Source organism: Carettochelys insculpta, chromosome 29, assembly GCF_033958435.1.
Source record: "Carettochelys insculpta isolate YL-2023 chromosome 29, ASM3395843v1, whole genome shotgun sequence".
Classification (NCBI taxonomy): Eukaryota; Metazoa; Chordata; order Testudines; family Carettochelyidae; genus Carettochelys; species Carettochelys insculpta.
Window position 1 is genome coordinate 9,475,560 of NC_134165.1, and position 17,297 is coordinate 9,492,856.

The following is a 17,297-nucleotide window of genomic DNA, read 5'->3' on the forward strand; positions in this document are numbered from 1 at the left end:
TCCCAACCCCTGTCCCAGCACCAGCTCTCCTGTGCCCCAGCCAGCCCCACAGCACCCCCTGCTGCAGGGCCGCAGCGGGATTAGCGGGGCGCTCCCCCACAGCGCCCCCTGCTGGCTCCCCACACCCTGCAGTGCCCACCCCACTAGGGGGATTTTTCTGCCCTGTAGCTATTGCGCTCTGGGGTCTCTTGCTCCCAGAATGCCCTGTGCCTCCCCCCACCCACACGCCCTTCCCCCAGGGGAGGGAACCACCCTGCTCCCATGGGGCCTTGCCCAGGGCTCCCCTCCCTGTCCTTGATGGACTGTTGCCCTCCTGGCCAAGCTCCCAGCTCCTCCTGAGCGCCCGTGTGGAGCTGTGGGGGTCAGGTGGGGGAGGGCATCAGGCCCAGGCTCACCCTGGCCAGGGAGGCTGGGTGGCCTGTTGGTCAGTGCTTCCAGTGCGTCAGAGCCAATTTCACTGTAATCCCAGCCACTGGGGGGGGAAGGCCTACAGCCAGCCCAGCCCCCCCACCCCCAGCAGGAATTCTCTGCCCAGGGCTGTACTGGGGGTGGTTCTAGCCCCTCCCAACTCGGAGGGTTCCTGTGCCCCCCCCTTCCCCCAGTTCATGTTTCCTTGTCACTCCCAAAGGACCCTCTGCTGTCACTGTTACACATCCAGAGCGCCCCACTCCAGAGGTGGCTGCATTTCCATGGGAGCTAGCCTAGTCCCAGCCTCCCCATGGCCTCCCAGCTCGGGCCCTGGCATGGCTTTGAGTGGGGACAGGCAGGGTGCAGAGTCCGGGTGTTGTAGTAGTGATGGGTTCCTCCATCCCGCTCTCACTCCCCAGGGTGACACGTTGGGTCCCAGTGCAGTGCCAGGACTGCCCCCTGGGCTGGGGGTCAGTAGAGGAGCTCCTTGCCTAGTCAGGGACATCCCAGGGGGCCAGGGGTGGCGGGGGCAGTGACTCCACTCCCACCCATGTGGGCAGGGCTCCGGCACCAGCTCCAGCTGCCTCTCCCCTCCCAGGACAAATATTTACCCAGCTTTGCAAAGGGAAGCGAGGGCTTTGTGCCTGGACTGCAGAGCTGGCGCCTGCCTGGGCTGACCTGCAGCAGGGTTTCCCTGGCTGCGGGGATGCCTGTGCCCTGGAGGGACTGGCTTGGATGTGCCCCGGCTGGCTTGCAGCCGGAGGATTTTCCTTGGCTCGCTGGCTGTGCCGATCGGATGACAGCCGAAGAGCAGGACTCGGCCTAATGGGCGGGAGCCGTGGTCCCCTGGGCCTGAGGCTGGCTCCCGGCCCTGCTGGCGGATCCCTCTCCGGAGATCTGGCTCCGCTCCCCTGGGCAGCTGGAGCCACTTGGCCTCCTGCTCTGGGGCTGCTGATCCCTCCCCTGAGATAAGTGGTTAATGATGAGCTACAGGTGGCTCTGGGCTCCTCCACCCCCACAGCCGGGGTGGGCAAACGGAACTGATTGGAGGGCTGGATGGGGGAATACTGCGCCCCCCAGCCAGGCATGGTGTGGCACCTGTCCCATATCCAACCCCCACCCCTGTCCAGGTGCTGGGGGAGCTGGAGCTGTGGGAAGTGGGGGCCAGAAGGGGTGGGGCTGGGTGTTGGGCTGGCTCCTCCATGGGCCCCCCTCTGCCCTAGAGCTGAGATGGGAAGAGGTAGGGACCATGAGAAAGAAGGGAATGTGGGAGGCTTGTGGGGGGTTGAGTAGGGCAGGGAGGGGCACTGTGGAAGATGAAGGTGGATGGGTGGTGTGGACTAGGGGAGAGGGTTCAGGGCAGATTGGGGGAGGGGGTGCTGGCAGTGTGGGGCTGAGGCAGCAGTAGGTTGCAGTACAGGATGGGTGCTGAGAGGGAGATTGCTGTTGTAGTGTGGGCTGTGGAGAGGGATAGAGGTTGTAGCTTGGCTACAGGGTGGCAGGGATGTAGGGGTGTGGTGGGTCAGGGATGCAGTACGTGGCAGGGTGGTCTCAATGGGGGCTGGGGTGCAGTGCAGGACAGCATGGTTGGAGTGGGAGCTGGGGTGCAGTGCAGGTCAGGGTGGCTGCAGTGGGGGCTGGGATGCAGTGCATGATGGGGTGGTTGCAGCGGGGGCTGGGGTGCAGTGCATGATGGGGTGGTTGCAGCAGGAGCTGGGGTGCAGTGCATGATGGGGTGCTTGCAGCAGGAGCTGGGGTGCAGTGCATGGTGGCGTGCTTGCAGCAGGAGCTGGGGTGCAGTGCATGGCGGGATGGTTGCAGTGGGGGCTGGGGTGCAGTGCATGATGGGGTGGTTGCAGCAGGAGCTGGGGTGCAGTGCATGGTGGCGTGCTTGCAGCAGGAGCTGGGGTGCAGTGCATGGCAGGGTGGTTGCAGTGGGGGCTGGGGTGCAGTGCATGGTGGGGTGGTTGCAGCAGGAGCTGGGGTGCAGTGCATGGTGGCGTACTTGCAGTAGGAGCTGGGGTACAGTGCATGGTGGGGTGGTTGCAGCGGGGGCTGGGGAGCAGTGCATGGCAGGGTGGTTGCAGTAGGAGCTGGGGTGCAGTGCATGGCAGGGTGGTTGCAGCGGGGGCTGGGGAGCAGTGCATGGCAGGGTGGTTGCAGTAGGAGCTGGGGTGCAGTGCATGGCAGGGTGGTTGCAGGGGGGGCTGGGGTGCAGTGCATGGTGGCGTGCTTGCAGTGGGGGCTGGGGTGCAGTGCATGGCAGGGTGGTTGCAGCGGGGGCTGGGGTGCAGTGCATGGTGGCGTGCTTGCAGCGGGGGCTGGGGTGCAGTGCATGGCAGGGTGGTTGCAGCGGGGGCTGGGGTGCAGGGCATGGTGGGGTGGTTGCAGCGGGGGCTGGGGTGCAGTGCATGGCGGGGTGATTGCAGCGGGAGCTGGGGTGCAGTGCATGGTGGGGTGGTTGCAGCGGGAGCTGGGGTGCAGTACATGGCGGGGTGGCTGCAGTGGGGGCTGGGGTGCAGTGCATGGTGGGGTGGTTGCAGTGGGGGCTGGGGTGCAGTGCTGTACAGGATTCTTGCTCTTCCGAGAATTTCATCTGCATTTGAGCTTTCTGTGAAGCAGAGCTGAGTGAAGCCCCCGGCATGGGGGACACACCCAGAGGCAGGAGGGGACAGCAGGCTGCAGGCACGAGCCCCGGCTGGTGACAAGGGCTGCAGGGAGGTGTGACTCCCTTCTGCTGTGGGCTGCCCTGTGCCTGGACCTCGGGGCTGTGCCGTCACACACGGCATCTGCTCCGTGAGCTGGCCGGTCAGTGCTGCTCTCTGGGGCCCGGCGGTGACCCTGCTTCTTCCCACAGGCTCCCGCCAGCACGACTTCGGCGGGAATGGCACGGACGGGCTGATTCCAGTGGAGTTCAAATCCCTGCAGTGGTTTGGCGCAACGGTGCGGTCCCACGGCAGCTCCATCCTGGTGAGAGAGGCACGGGGCAGGGCCGCCGGCTGGTGGGGTGGGCTGGGGCTGGACTCTCAGCCTGACTATGGGGAAGCAAGTGGGCATGTGAACGCCGTCCACTACCGGGGCCTCCTCGGCCTCGGTTGCTTGGTCTCCCCTGTCCTCAGCCGCTACTGACCCAGCTGCTCTGTCCCCGCCCCAGGCCTGCGCCCCCCTGTACAGCTGGCGCACCACCAAGGAGGAGCCCAGCCGAGACCCCGTGGGCACCTGCTACCTGTCTGTCAGCAACTTCACCAAGTTCGTGGAGTATTCGCCCTGCCGCTCAGGTATCGGTGCGGGGCCGGGGGGCCTCTTCCTCGGGCAGGGCAGGGCAGGGCAGCCAGTGCTGCCTTGAGGCGTCATCAGCAAATCTTCCCCTCCGGCTCTGCAGGCCCCAGGCCTCTCACGCAGCCTCAGCGCTGGCTGGGCAGGTGTTCCCCGGGGACGGGGACAGCGCTATCCTGGAAGGTGGGGAGAGGAGCCTCGTGGTTGGAGCAGGGGGCTGGGAGCCCACAGCCCGAATGTCCCCACACCCCAAGGTGCTGGTGCCCCATCTCACGCTCTCCTCTCACTGGTGTGTCTCTCTGCAGACTTGAACTCGGCGGCAGGGCAGGGCTACTGCCAGGGCGGTTTCAGCGCCGAGTTCACCAAGGTGAGAGGCCCTGGTGCCCCTGGGCCCCCAACCGGCTGCTCCCCAGGTGTCTTGGGGGGAGATGCAGCTTCCTCCAGGGCACCTCATGGTCAGACCCCCTGGAGCAGGGCTGTGGGGTTGGGTCCTGGGCTGCAGGATCTGGTGCCCCCACCACAGAGCTGTACATGGAGTGCAGCCCCATCCAGACACGGCCAAAGTGGGCAGCAGTGGCAGGTCCCTGGCCCTCTCCCCGGACCATCCTCCAGCCCCACCAGCAGGAGTCTGTACTGATGGGCCAGCCCCAGGATGTGGGGAGCCCCCAACACCTCAGGCCCATCCTGGTCATATGCCTGGTGCCCACCTGCCCTCTGCATCCCATGCCCCACCCCCCGGGGCCCCAACCCCTCCAGGGGACAGCACAGGGCCCTTGCCTGTCATGGCTGGGACCAGCCTGACCCCTTTCTGCTACCCCCTGGGGGGTGTCCCTCCCCAGCCCGGGGGTGGGGGGCACTGACCCCTCAGCCCAGCTGCCTCCCTTGTGATGGGGTGGGGGATGGACCATTGGAGGTGGTGGGGGAGGGGTGAACCCCAAGTGTCCTCCCCCCAGCCCTGCAGGGGGCAGGATCTAGTCTTGCGGCTCTGACCAGGCTCTTTGCTCAGCAGACGGGGCGAGTGCTGCTGGGGGGCCCAGGGAGCTTCTTCTGGCAAGGTGAGTGTCGTCCCCCCGGCTACTGCCCTCCCCCCACCCCCTGATTGCCCCCCAGTGTCTGTCTCTCCTCCCACCCACTGCGACTCCTCCCCAACCCCACACTTCTCCCTGTTCTACTGCTCCCTGTGGACTAGCCCTGCCCTGCCTTGTCCCTGGGGAGTCACGCCTTCCCCCACCCCTTCTGAGCTGCCCGCCCTGTCTCCCCCCAGGCCAGGTGATCTCAGCCACACAGGAGCAAATCAAGGAGGCTTATTACCCCGAGTATTTCATCCTGGGCACCAAGGGCCAGCTGCAGACACGGCAGGCTGCCCCCTCCTATGACGACAGCTATCTGGGTGAGTGCCCAGCTGGTGGGGGGAGAGGCTGGCTGAATGCAGAGGGCCCCCAGTGCTTGGCTGGTACCTGGTGCCCCTTTGGGGCACTTGTGGGAAACGAGCCAGGCTCCTGACCCAGCTCCTGCAGACAGAAGCGCCTCGCTGCAGGCTCATGCGTGGTCTCGGCCGGGGAAGGCAGTGGGGAGTGGGCCTTGCCCAGGGTGGTTCCTGCTCCCCAGGCCTGGGCCTAGGGGTGCCCTGGCCAGCCTGCCAGCTTCAGGGGCTGAGGCTCCCCTGCTGACCCCAGTGCCAAATGTCCTGCTCGCCAAGGGCCGGCACACCGGGGGGCCGGAGTGTTCCCCAGGGGGCTGGAGCTGTGCTGGTTATTGCTGGGGGAGTGGAGGCCATATGAATCCCAAGGGCATTCCATGAAGTCTGGAGCAGAGCCCAGGAGGGGTGCCTCCCGGCACCTCCCTCAGCTCCAGCCACTAGATCCTACTCCCTGACCAGAACTGGCAAGTCAGCCCAGGAGTCTGGAGTCCCTTCCCTGCCCTGGGCCAGCTACGGGACACTGCCTCTTTCCCAGAGCTGAGGGTAGAACCCGGGAGTCCAACGTCCTCCCAGCCCCATACTGGTTTAACCACGAGGTGCTGCTCCCCCCTCCCCAGAACAGGCAATCAAACCCAGGCACCCTGTCCCCTCCCAGTCCCCCCCGACTCCAGCTCCTCGACTCCAGTCTCTGCCTCCCAGCCCCCGCACTCCAGCCACAGACACTGCTACTCCCTGCTCCTTACAGGCAGCTGCCTCTGGGGGTCTCTGGTGCAGACCCAGCCTGTGCCTGGAGGAGGTGGGGCAGCACAGCAGGGAGAAAGACGGGGCTCACCGAGGTCATGGATTGCCCAACCCCTCCCCTATCGCCCCTTCCCAGCAACCAGGGTTTCCTGTAACTTTCTCCATCCATGGGCAGAATAATTTTATGCGCACTGAGGCGTGTGGGGATGTGCACCACCCATAGAAGCACACACTGCCGGCTGTGGGCTGGCCGAGAACTAACTTTCTCCCCTCTGGGGCAGAACAAACCCGTGGAGGAGAGGGTCTGTCTCAGCTGCCCAGTGTTCATGTAGGTCCTAACCAAAACAAAGGGGATGGAAAGGCCAGGTGCTGTGCAGTGGCAGGGCCTAACCCCACTGCTATTCTCCTCACAGGGTATTCTGTGGCCGTCGGCGAGTTCAGCAGGGATTCCACTGAAGGTATCAGCTGTGCTGGGCTCTGGGGACAGGGCCGGGGTGGGAGGGTAAATGCTGACAGTCCTCCCAGTTCTGGCCCTGTTCTGACACCCTGTAGAGGTGCAGGGTCATTCGCAGGATGGTGCAAGCCCTCACCAGAGCCCAGGCACTTTGCCGTTCTCCTGGGTCTGGCCAACTGGGCTAGGAAGCTGCAGAGGGCTGGCTGGCTCCCACTGTGGGCCTGGCTGGGCCCTGCGGCAGCAAGAGAAATGAGCCAGGTATGCAGCCAGCACTGGCAGAGAGCCGGAAGCTGCTACTGGGGGGCTGTAGCATCCTCACCCCTCTTAAGTGAGACTAGCTGGGAGCTGAGTCTGGGGGTCCATGTTGCCACCCAGATTTGAGGGACTGTCTTGGAGGCTGTGGTTTGATCTGTCTGTCCTGCAGCCAGCTGGCTGGCGAGCTGTCATGGCCTGTGGGGCCTGTGGGTGCGGGTTGGTGGGTAGGTGGGTGGACTCTGTGCACATTCATACCCTGCTGGGCTCAGCTGCAGCCCCCTGGAGTTCGGTCTCTTGGGGATGCCCCCCCCCACATCCCTCCTTTACCCCGGGGTGCAGGGTTGGACAGCCCAGCCTGGGCTCCAGCCTGGCTGTGTCTGCGCTGCCCATCCTACCCCTGAGCCCCCAGGGACCTGCCTGGAGCTAACCCACCCATATTTCTTTGCTCCTTTGCAGACTTTGTGGCTGGCGTTCCCAAGGGCAACTTGACCTACGGCTATGTAAGCTCTGGAGCCAGGGCAGTGGGACAGGGTCCTGCCTGGGGGCCAAGGGGCCTCTCTCGCCCTCCGCCAGGCTGAACCCAAATGCTCCTGTCTCTCCTTTTCCAGCTACTGTGCTGCTAGACTCCGCAGAGCCTGTGGGCCCGGGGCCTTGGGCTGTGCTATCAGCAGAGAGCAGCCTGTGCAGTGGCCCCTCCAGAAGCACATGGTTTGCCCTCTCCCCCGCCACCTCCGGCTGCGCTTTGGCCCTGAATTGGGCTCTCGTGCTCCAGAGCGTGGGGATGGTGGGGGGGCACAGCGCTCATGTCATCGGCCCTGCTGGCAGGATGGCTGTGTGGGGACCCACAGTACGGGCTCCCCAGGCCTTGCTAGGCCCCTCATCCTGCTGGTTCGCGCACCTCCCTGGGCTGGGCCGAGGCGATTCAGTTCCCGCAGCAGGGTTCACGTGGAGCCCTCCTGCCACACAGCTGTTACTGGGCCCCCAGACTGAGCCCCACAGGTGCACTGCCAAAGCCCCAGGGACAGAGTGAAGCCTGAGGTGAGGCCAGGGCGGGTGGCACAGCACAGAGGAAGGAAGGAAGGAGCAGCCAGGCTTTTTGCGGTCACCCCTGTGCATGTCACCACCCTGTCAACATCCCCAGGACCTGCCCACAACTTCTGCTGTGCCAGAGCTGCTGCCAGAGTCCTGCTGGGGCCCTTCCCTACACTCCCTTGCCTTAATTGCAGACTTAGCACCCTGGGCTCTGCTCTCTGCTCCGGGGAATTTGGAGTCACTGGTTAGAGCAGGAGGGAGGGACCAGGACTCGGGTTCTGCCTCTGCTCTGGGGGCCTGGAGTCTAGTGGTTAGAGCTGGGATGCAGCTTAGGACTCAGGACCCCTCTGCAGCGTGGGGAGAGGGCCCAGCTCCTGTGGGTGTCACTGTGAAGCCCCTCAGAGGGGAGGCACCAGAGAAGTGGATTTTCTACCTGACAGTCAGGTGCGCTGCTGGCTGGCTGGCTGCTCAGCAGAGCAGGGACCGCCTGGGTCAGAGCCATTCTGCACTGCAAGCTGGGGCTGGGGCCGTGGCGACTGAGCTGTGATCTGGGTCTCCTTCTGCAGGTGACCGTGCTGAATGGAACCAACATGCTGTCACTGTATAACTTCTCCGGAGAGCAGGTGAGCAGGACGTGCTGGCCAGGCCCTCGTGCCCGGCAGGGGCTTTTCCATCGCCAGAGCCAGGCTTTGGAACGACACTGCCCCCAGGGATGGAGCAGGCTGGCCCTGTGCGGGTGGGAGGGGCTGGCTTTTCCCAGGGGGAGGGGCATGGCCCCCACTAAGGCCCTGCATGGTGCTGACCCTGGGTTGCACAGGGCTGGAAGTGCTGCCTTTGGAAAGAGGGAGGGGTGTATGAATAATCTCCTCCAGCGTAGGGCAGAGCTCCCCCTTGTGCCAGGGGCTCAGAAACAGCAGATGTGCCCCCGCAGCCAGTAGGCGAGGGGTGGCTGCTGGCCTGGCACAGGGGGAGCCTGGCACCTGGAGGCCGTCTTGTGAGTGCTCTTCCCATGCCGGCGGGATGGTCTCATGGTCCCAGCAGCAGCTGCTTGCCTCCCTGGGGCCCAGCCATGCTGGGCGGGAGAGGGGCAGGTACTCAGGCACCAGTCCTGTCTATGGCAGCAGCGCCCTGGCCTATTCCCTGGTGCTTAGATCACACACACACCCCCTAGAGCCGGAAGGGACCTCAGGAGGTCATCTAGTCCAGTCCCCTGCCCCCTTGGCAGGACCAAGCACCGTCCCTGACATCTGTTTGCCCCAGTCCTTAAATGGTCCCCTCAAGGACTGAGCTCACAACCCTGGGTTTAGCAGGCCAGTGCTCAAACCACAGAGCTACCCCTCCCCTTAGCAGCGGAGGGTGAGGTGGGGTGCTGGCCCTCAGGCTCGGGGGTATGTGACAGCACAGGTGGGGCTTAGTCCCTTGAGGGGGCCGGGGGTCTCAAATGGGGAGCTTTGAAAATCCTTTTGTCATCACGGCAGCATCTGCATCTCAGGCCAAGGACCCAGCAGGATGCTCCAGCCCCCTGCCTCACCCCCCAGGTCCTGCCTCACCCCCCCAGCCCCCTGCCTCACCCTACTTGCTGCAGGGCTGGGACCCGACCCCCAGCCTCTGGCCTGGGAGGGTTCCCCCACATGTGGTGGGAGGCAGACGCCATTGGCCTGACCCCACTGGCCCTTTTCTTCTCCCTGCAGATGGCAGCCTACTTTGGCTATGCCGTGGCAGCCATCGATGTGAACAGCGACGGGTAAGCACAGCACCGTTGCAGGGGCTCGATGGGTTATGGGGGGGTGGCTGGGTCAAGCAGGAAAGGGCTGAGCTGTGTTGTGGGGCGAAGGGGTCAGCCTCAGAGGCCAAGTAGCCAAGGGGAGGCAAATGGGAGGACCTCTGTAGGGGGACAGGGCTCTGCACATGCTGTCCCCCGCCCTCCAGCATGTGCCGTACCCCCCACAGCTCCCTGCATAGAGTACATGTGGGAAAAGTCTCCTGCCCCAAGGGGGTGGTAAGTGGAGGTGCTGCTCAGAGCCCCTGCAGCCCATGGGGATGGGAAAGCAGCACCCCAGCCCCAGCCCCCCACTCGCCCTGAGTTCTGGGTCACACACTGGGACAGCCCTGCCCACCCCACACCCTTTCGCCCGCCCAGCTGAGAAACGCCCCCCCACCCCAGCCACGCAGGCGCTGCCTTGGCTCAGCAGGCTAGCCGGGCCCAGGGGGCTGGGTGGGAGCGGGGCCTGTGTCCAGGTCTTGGCAGCTCGTCCTCTGACACAGCCCTCGGCTCCTTCCGTGTCCCCCCCGCGGGCCCCGATTTGGAAAGGGCTGTGAGTCGAACGCCCCCAGCACGTGCACGGCTCCTCCCCCTGCACACGCGCACACACAGCTCACACCTGGGCACACGCGGGCTACATGCACAAGGCTGTGGGAGCAGCTCCACAGGACCCTGGCTCTGGCTAGACGGAGGGGATGGAGCCGGGTGGGACGCTGGAGCTCACGGGGTCGGCTTCTCTGGGCCCAGTGGGGAGAGGCAACTCAGCCAGGCCCAGGCCAGGGGGGTGGGGATGCAGCTGGCTCCCTGCTCAGCTACACCCTTGATTCGCCCTGGGCCCCCCTGGCAATGAAGGCCGGTCGGTCTGGGCGTGTGTGCGCTGCAATGACACCCTGCGGTGTCACACTGGAGCTCTGGGACCCTCCCACCTCCCAGGGCCCAAAAGCCCAGGTTCTGGCCTGAGCCCCGTTGCCTAACCCGCAATGAAACAGCCAGCACAGACCAGCTGGGGGTGTTACACTGCCATGTAGACAGACCTTGTGCCCCAGCTCCATAAAGGTGCTGGGTTGCCAAGGCTGGAGGTGTTTGTCGGCCCTGAATCATGCGGCCCTGCTCCAGCTGCCTCCTCACGGCTCAGGCAGAGCGAGCCCATTGTCTGAGCTCACGTGACAGCACAGCTCAGAGCAGACATGGCAGCTGGAAACGCACCTGCGCTGCTGCCCCCTCTGTCCCCTCCTGTGGGTGTTAAGTGGCTGGGGACGAGCTTTAAAAACTCACCTTCGCTGGCTCTCAGTAGGTTTCAGAGTCAACGCAGCAGGGGGCGGGGGGTGGGAGGTTAATCACTTGCTTTGCAGCTGGCCAGGGGAGCAGCTTGATTGCAAGTGGCTGTCTGGCTTTGCAGCATGTGGATGGCAAGCCCCAGGGAAAGGGACACCCGGGGGGCACTAGGAAATCAGGGTTCTGGTCCCTGCTCTGGGGGGAGTGCGGAACAGTGGTTGGAGCTGGACTTTTGTGAAGCCTGAGGGCTTCTGGTTCTATCCAGGGCCCCGTTGCTTACCACAGTTGCTCCTGACCCACAGGGGGTTGGGGCAGGGGGCAGTTCTAGGCAGCTCATGGGCCGAGTGTGGAGGAGAGATGCGGGCAGGGGCTGTTGGCCAGGGAGTGCACCCCACAGTGCTGCCTCTCGCCTAAGGGGCTGGGCCCAGCTCCCTGCTCCAGCTCACGAGGTTGCAGCATCACGTGGGTCTGGCCTGGATGTCCCTCCAGCAGGCTGTGGGGTGACTATAGGGCAGGCTCACTCTCCGAACCCCCACCCACCTGTGAATGTCACCCCTGCTGGGCATGAGTTACCCCCCACTCTGGAGGCCTCAGTGCCCCCATGGGCCTGTCACCTGCTCTGGCATAAGCCCAGGCTCTGAGCCCCTCTCCTCCGCCCACAGCCTGGATGACTTGCTGGTGGGCGCTCCGCTGTTCATGGAGAAGACAGAGGACGGCCGGGTGCAGGAGGTGGGCAGAGTCTACTTCTACCTGCAGCAGCCCCACGGCATGGAGCCCAATGCCTCCATGGTGCTGACCGGGCCCCAGGAGTTCGGCCGCTTTGGGAGCAGCATCGCCCCGCTGGGGGACCTGGACCAGGATGGCTATAATGGTGAGTGGGCACCTGTGTGTGTGGCTATCCCGCCCGCCCGCTGGCTGCAGGATGCAAGCGAGGCGTGTGCCCTGGTTTGGTTGGAGCGCTCCCTGCCACGTGTGCTGGAGCCAGATGTACAAGGTCTGGGACCTGGGGTGCTGTGCCCCAGGCACGTACCTTCCGCCCCAGCGGGAGCCACCAGAGGCCAAACTAGCCCTGGGAAAAGCGCAGACTTGGGGGCTGGCTGCAGCCAGAATGCCGACAGCCTTGGGGCCTGGTCTTGCCCACCTCCTGTTGCTTCACAGGGCCTGGCTGGTGCTGGGGCAGGTTAGGCCATGAAAGGGCTGCTTGCCCCAGGGGAGGGAGGGGAGACGAGGGAGGGGGAGGGAGGTCCTGCTGGGCCACGAATGCGCAAGAATGGATGCCGCTGCCTGGTACAGAGACGCGGTTGGCCAGGCTGGGCGTGGCAGAGGCAGGCCCCAGGTGCTGTTCTGAATACTGGGGCTTCCTGGGCTGCTTTGGGGCTGGGCCAGTCCTGCCAGGAGTGCTGGGGACTGGACCAGGCCACTAGGGAGGTCCCTCCCAGCCCTGCACTCTTGGAGGCCAGGTGCTGAAAAGCTGCTTATCACACACTGTCCCTGCCAGTCTCCAGAGCCAGCCACCCCTGGGGCCAGGCTGGGGTTGGGGCTGGTCTATGGAGGCCAGAAGTCCCTCCCCAGCCAGCTGCTCAGGGTCCCCAGGCAAAAAGAGCTTTGTGGATCTCAGCCTTGTGCCAGTCCGCGGAGACCCAGCTGCCCTCACCCCACATGGGTTGGCCCTGCCAGGCCTGCCCTGCCACAGGCTGGGGGCTCTGAAGCTGCTGCCCACCAGGGCCTTGTGCCCACCAGACCTGCTGCCCCTGCCCCCACCAGCGAGTGAGAAGGAGCCTGGAGAAGGAGCAGTTCCAATGGCCCAGGCTGCCCAGCGTTGTCTCCATGGCCCAGCCAGGCTCGCTGTGCCTGGCTGCCTTTCCCAGCCATGACCCTTGGACCATTTCCCTGCTGCCTGTGCTGGGGGTGACACTGGGGAGCCGGGTACCACTCGTGCCCTCTCTTGACCCCACACTTGTCTCCCCCCAGATGTTGGCATCGGGGCGCCGTTCGGCGGGGGTGCCCAGCAGGGCGTGGTGTACGTGTACAACGGGCAGGCCGGCGGGGTGAACGTCCAGCCCTCCCAGGTCTTGCAGGGGCACTGGCCCCCTGGCCGCTCACCCGACTTCTTTGGGTTTGCCCTCCGCGGAGCCCAGGACCTGGACGGCAATGGCTACCCAGGTAAGGGTGGAGACGTGGTGCTGCTCCTTGTGCCTGCCTGGCCCTCGAGGTCCCCTTGGGGTGAGGGTCAGTGAAGGGCCGAGGATGGCATGGTGCCTCTCAGCTGGTGCCTGCGCTGGCTGCTCTGCTCTCGGCCTCCAGGAGGAGGCGCTGTTCCTTGGCTGCCTCAGGAGTCCCACTTCCAGCGTCCCAGCCCTCCCCTGCCCAGTGCTGGCACCGAGGGCACCCGGTACGAGGGCCGTTTCTAGCTCCTCCCGTCTGGCTCTCCCCAGTCCCGGGAGAGAATCCGGCCGACATCCAGCTGGGGTAGCCCAGCCGCGGCAGGTTGCTGGGCCAGGCTGAGGCGCTGCACAGTAGCTTCGTGCCAGCTGGAATGGTGCTGAGTGCCAGGCGATAACCGGCCCCTTGCATTCCCCCTCCTCGTGGCAGCGAGCTCCCTGCTAGCGTCCTGGTGCACCCAGTGCTGGTGGACCACCGCCCGGGAGCTGCCTCCCCTTGTGCAGGCTCTGGCTCCTCGGGATGTTTGTCCTGCTGTGGGCTGGACCGGTGCTGACTCTGCGTTTGCCCTGCAGACCTGATTGTGGGAGCCTTCGGCGTGGACACGGCTGTGGTGTACCGGTAGGCGCTGTTCCTGTGTGGGCCCTTTCCCGGGAGTTGGGGGGCTGGTTCCAGGAGCCATTCGCCTGGGTCAGTGCTGCCACGCCTGCCCCCTACAGGCTGGGGGGATGTAATGGCACTGCTGCCCCAACCCCCCAGGGGTTTCTGCACCCCAAGACCCTGTTCCCACCCCACATGGTGGCTGCCCCCCGGCTAGAGGTACCCAAGGAGCTCTCCTCTCAGCTGGCTTGGTGCTCATTCCCTGGAGTGTCAGCATAGGAGCCAGCCTGAGCCATGGGCATCCCCACTCCTGGATGGATCGCGCTGCGCCTGGTTAGGGGGAGGTGGCTGCTGTGGGGGATTCCTGCAGCAATCTGGAGCCAGACCCTCTGGTGTGAATGGCCCAGCCCCAGGGACACCCGGGGCCGACTGGCAACGAGGAGCTGCCGGAGCTCTCGGGCCCCATTTCGTGCCACCCCTTCAGGGTCAGCCTGGCCCCGACCTGGCCTGGCCCCTCCAGGAGGTGGATGTAGCGGGTGACCTTCTTCCCTGACCTTCTCGGCTCCTGCTGCCCCACACAGAGGCCGGCCCATCGTCTCAGCCAGCGCCTCCCTCAGCATCTTCCCCGCCATGTTCAACCCTGAGGAGCGGTCCTGCACGCTGGAGGGCACAGACACGCATGTAGCCTGGTAGGTGACGGCTCCCATCAAGAGCTGCTTCTCGGGGCTCTGGGTGGGACTCTGGGCTCCCCTGTGGGCTCCTGCTTCCCTAGAGCCCACCTGATGCTGGTTGCCTGGCTGGTGGGTTCGTCCTCTCTGCTCATCCTGCCCCGCCCCACGTGCGGGCAAACAGCTGCTGTGTCCCAGCCCTGGGGTGCACAAGGGTCTGGAGAGGGAGCCAGCCCCAGCAGCCGGCACTGGGCAAACTGCGTCCGCTTTGGGCATTTGCTACGAGCGCCTGTGCTGGGGCTGGACTGCCTGAAATGGTGCCAGGGAACTCGGCTCTGGGGGACCCCCCGCCCCGTCCCGGGTGTAACCCTGCCAGCATGCGTGACTTGCCCCCAGCGGCTGGCTGGTCTTACTCCGGGCAGGGGGAGGGGTTGGGGGGTGTTAATGTCCTGCTGGGGTTTGTTTGGAGCGTGCTATTTACCCGTTGCTCAGCAACGGGGCTGCTGGCCGCCCGCCCGCCCTCACTGCTCATGAATGAGCGATTGTGAGACGCTCCCAGCTGGTTGGAGAGAGCCCTGCCGCTGGCTGCAGCAGCCTGGAACTGGGGCTCCGGGCACGGGGGTGGGAGTGGAGAGGCGGGGAGGGGAGGGGAGGGGTGTCACTAGTAGGGGTGGGAGGCCGGGGGAATCGGCACAAGCAGAGGAGGGGGTGAGCACGGAGGGGGCTGGGCAGCAGGGTTGGAGACTGGGGGGTGCCCCAGCTGACAGCGCATCTTCCTCCCGGTGGTGCACAGCCGCACGTGGATGGAGAACATTAGAGGAGCCTGGTTCATGGGGCAGTCAGGTGCTGCAGCCCCTCACCGCTCACCCCGGGAGGGATCTGACCTGAAGAATCCCTGGGCTCTGATTAGGATCTTGCACCCATCTCCTGCTAACTCACCCTCGGTTGCCAAGCAACCTGTCAGGACCAGGGCTCTGCTGCATGCCTCAGTTTCCCATTGCATTGTGAGTAGGGCCTCTCTCCCGCCCCCCAGCCTCCCAGAGGGCAGAGTGTGGGTCCTGCCCCTGCCACTCACCTGCACTGGCAGTGGATTGCCAGGTCCGTGCAGGGCTCCTGAGCTGTTGCCCTCCTGGTGGGTTAGTTCTGCCCCTGGGCTGGGGCTGGTAAGGCTCTGGCGAGCTCCACCTGGGCTTGGTTCTTGGCTCACTACATCTCTCTCTCTCTCGGCAGCATAAACCTGAGCTTCTGCCTCAATGCCTCGGGGAAGCACATGCCCGACCTCATTGGTGAGTAGGGAGCTCGGGGCGCTGTCTGGAGCAGGCAGGAGCCTGGTGCTGCTCCGGATAGTCCCAGAACCCCTGAGTCTGGGGAGTTTCACTGTCCCATGGCACTTGGACCCAGGCAGCCCGGGGCCTGTTTCCCTTCTGCTGTGGGGCAGGCGAGCACAGCCAGGCCTGGCTAGGTCAGGACGTGGGTGGGAACCCAGAGGGCAGCACCAGCTGCTGTTGGGCAGTCAGTTGGGGGCGCTTGTTCCCCCCGAGGAAAGGTGGCTTCATGGCTGAGGTGCTGATCTGAGAGCCAGGACTCCTGGGTCTGATACCGTGCTGCTGCCTCTGTCCTCTTTCCCTGGGAGAGCTCACTTGGTCGCCCTTTGTGACCTGCTGTGAGACTCAGGTGCAGGGTAGCTCACGGCCAGGTCTTTCTTATCTGATGGACTTCTGAAAATGCATCTCAGCATGGCGAGGGGCGCTGTGCTGTGGGGGGCGGGGCGGGGACTCAGCAGGGGGCGCTGTGCTGTGGGGGGTAGGGCAGGGGCTCAGCGGGGGTGCTGTGCTGTGGGGGGCTGGGCAGGGGGCGCTGTGCTGTGGGGGGCAGGACAGGAGCTCAACAGGGGGCGCTGTGCTGCGGGGGTAGGGTGGGACTCAGCGGGGGCGCTGTGCTGTGGGGGTAGGGCAGGGGACTCAGCGGGGGTGCTGTGCTGTGGGGGTAGGGCAGGAGCTCAGCGGGGGCGCTGTGCTGTGGGGGCAGGGCAGGGGCTCAACAGGGGGCGCTGTGCTGCGGGGGTAGGGTGGGACTCAGCGGGGGCGCTGTGCTGTGGGGGCAGGGCAGGGGCTCAACAGGGGGCGCTGTGCTGCGGGGGTAGGGTGGGACTCAGCGGGGGCGCTGTGCTGTGGGGGCAGGGTGGGACTCAGCGGGGGTGCTGTGCTGTGGGGGGTAGGACAGGAGCTCAACAGGGGGCGCTGTGCTGCGGGGGTAGGGTGGGACTCAGCGGGGGCGCTGTGCTGTGGGGGCAGGGTGGGACTCAGCGGGGGTGCTGTGCTGTGGGGGGCAGGACAGGAGCTCAACAGGGGGCGCTGTGCTGTGGGGGATAGGGCAGGAGCTCAGCGGGGGCGCTGTGCTGCGGGGGTAGGGTGGGACTCAGCAGGGGGCGCTGTGCTGTGGGGGTAGGGCAGGAGCTCAACAGGGGGCGCTGTGCTGTGGGGGCAGGGTGGGACTCAGCGGGGGCGCTGTGCTGTGGGGGCAGGGTGGGACTCAGCGGGGGTGCTGTGCTGTGGGGGTAGGGTGGGACTCAGCGGGGGTGCTGTGCTGTGGGGGATAGGGCAGGGGACTCAGCAGGGGGCGCTGTGCTGTGGGGGCAGGGTGGGACTCAGCGGGGGTGCTGTGCTGTGGGGGATAGGGCAGGGGACTCAGCAGGGGGCGCTGTGCTGTGGGGGCAGGGTGGGACTCAGCGGGGGTGCTGTGCTGTGGGGGATAGGGCAGGGGACTCAGCGGGGGCGCTGTGCTGTGGGGGTAGGGCAGGGGACTCAGCGGGGGCGCTGTGCTGTGGGGGTAGGGCAGGGGACTCAGCGGGGGTGCTGTGCTGTGGGGGTAGGGCAGGGGCTCAGCGGGGGTGCTGTGCTGTGGGGGCAGGGTGGGACTCAGCGGGGGCGCTGTGCTGCGGGGGCAGGGTGGGACTCAGCGGGGGCGCTGTGCTGTGGGGGGTAGGGCAGGGGACTCAGCGGGGGCGCTGTGCTGCGGGGGCAGGGTGGGACCCAGCAGGATCGCCTTTACTTCTTCCCCTGCTCTGTGAGGTTGCTGTGCCCCGTTATACACAGCTGAGCCCCTCCCCAGAGCAGCAGCACAGCAGTGCTGGAGGAAGGGTTTCCTTTCCAGCCGCCAGCCAGCACTGTGCTACTGCAGCTGTGCAAAGAGCGGAGAGTTCATGGGGTGCTGCCAAGGCCTGGAGCTGCAACTGCAGCGCTGCCC

At 65.6% G+C, this 17,297-nt stretch overlaps 1 protein-coding gene across 3 annotated transcripts in view; it reads left to right on the top strand.

Annotated features, from left to right (window-relative positions):
* ITGA5 (integrin subunit alpha 5) overlaps positions 1-17,297 on the top strand; it is a 60,329-nt gene that overhangs the window by 22,467 nt on the left and 20,565 nt on the right. For all 3 annotated transcript variants that reach the window (XM_074980305.1, XM_074980303.1, XM_074980304.1), the window contains exons 3-16: positions 3,266-3,378; positions 3,563-3,686; positions 3,990-4,051; positions 4,694-4,739; positions 4,949-5,074; positions 6,259-6,303; positions 7,011-7,054; positions 8,153-8,209; positions 9,278-9,330; positions 11,286-11,494; positions 12,595-12,786; positions 13,359-13,404; positions 13,965-14,072; positions 15,282-15,337. In XM_074980305.1, the coding sequence (XP_074836406.1) occupies positions 3,266-3,378; positions 3,563-3,686; positions 3,990-4,051; positions 4,694-4,739; positions 4,949-5,074; positions 6,259-6,303; positions 7,011-7,054; positions 8,153-8,209; positions 9,278-9,330; positions 11,286-11,494; positions 12,595-12,786; positions 13,359-13,404; positions 13,965-14,072; positions 15,282-15,337 (1,281 nt within the window). The remainder of the gene's footprint in view (positions 1-3,265; positions 3,379-3,562; positions 3,687-3,989; positions 4,052-4,693; positions 4,740-4,948; positions 5,075-6,258; positions 6,304-7,010; positions 7,055-8,152; positions 8,210-9,277; positions 9,331-11,285; positions 11,495-12,594; positions 12,787-13,358; positions 13,405-13,964; positions 14,073-15,281; positions 15,338-17,297) is intronic.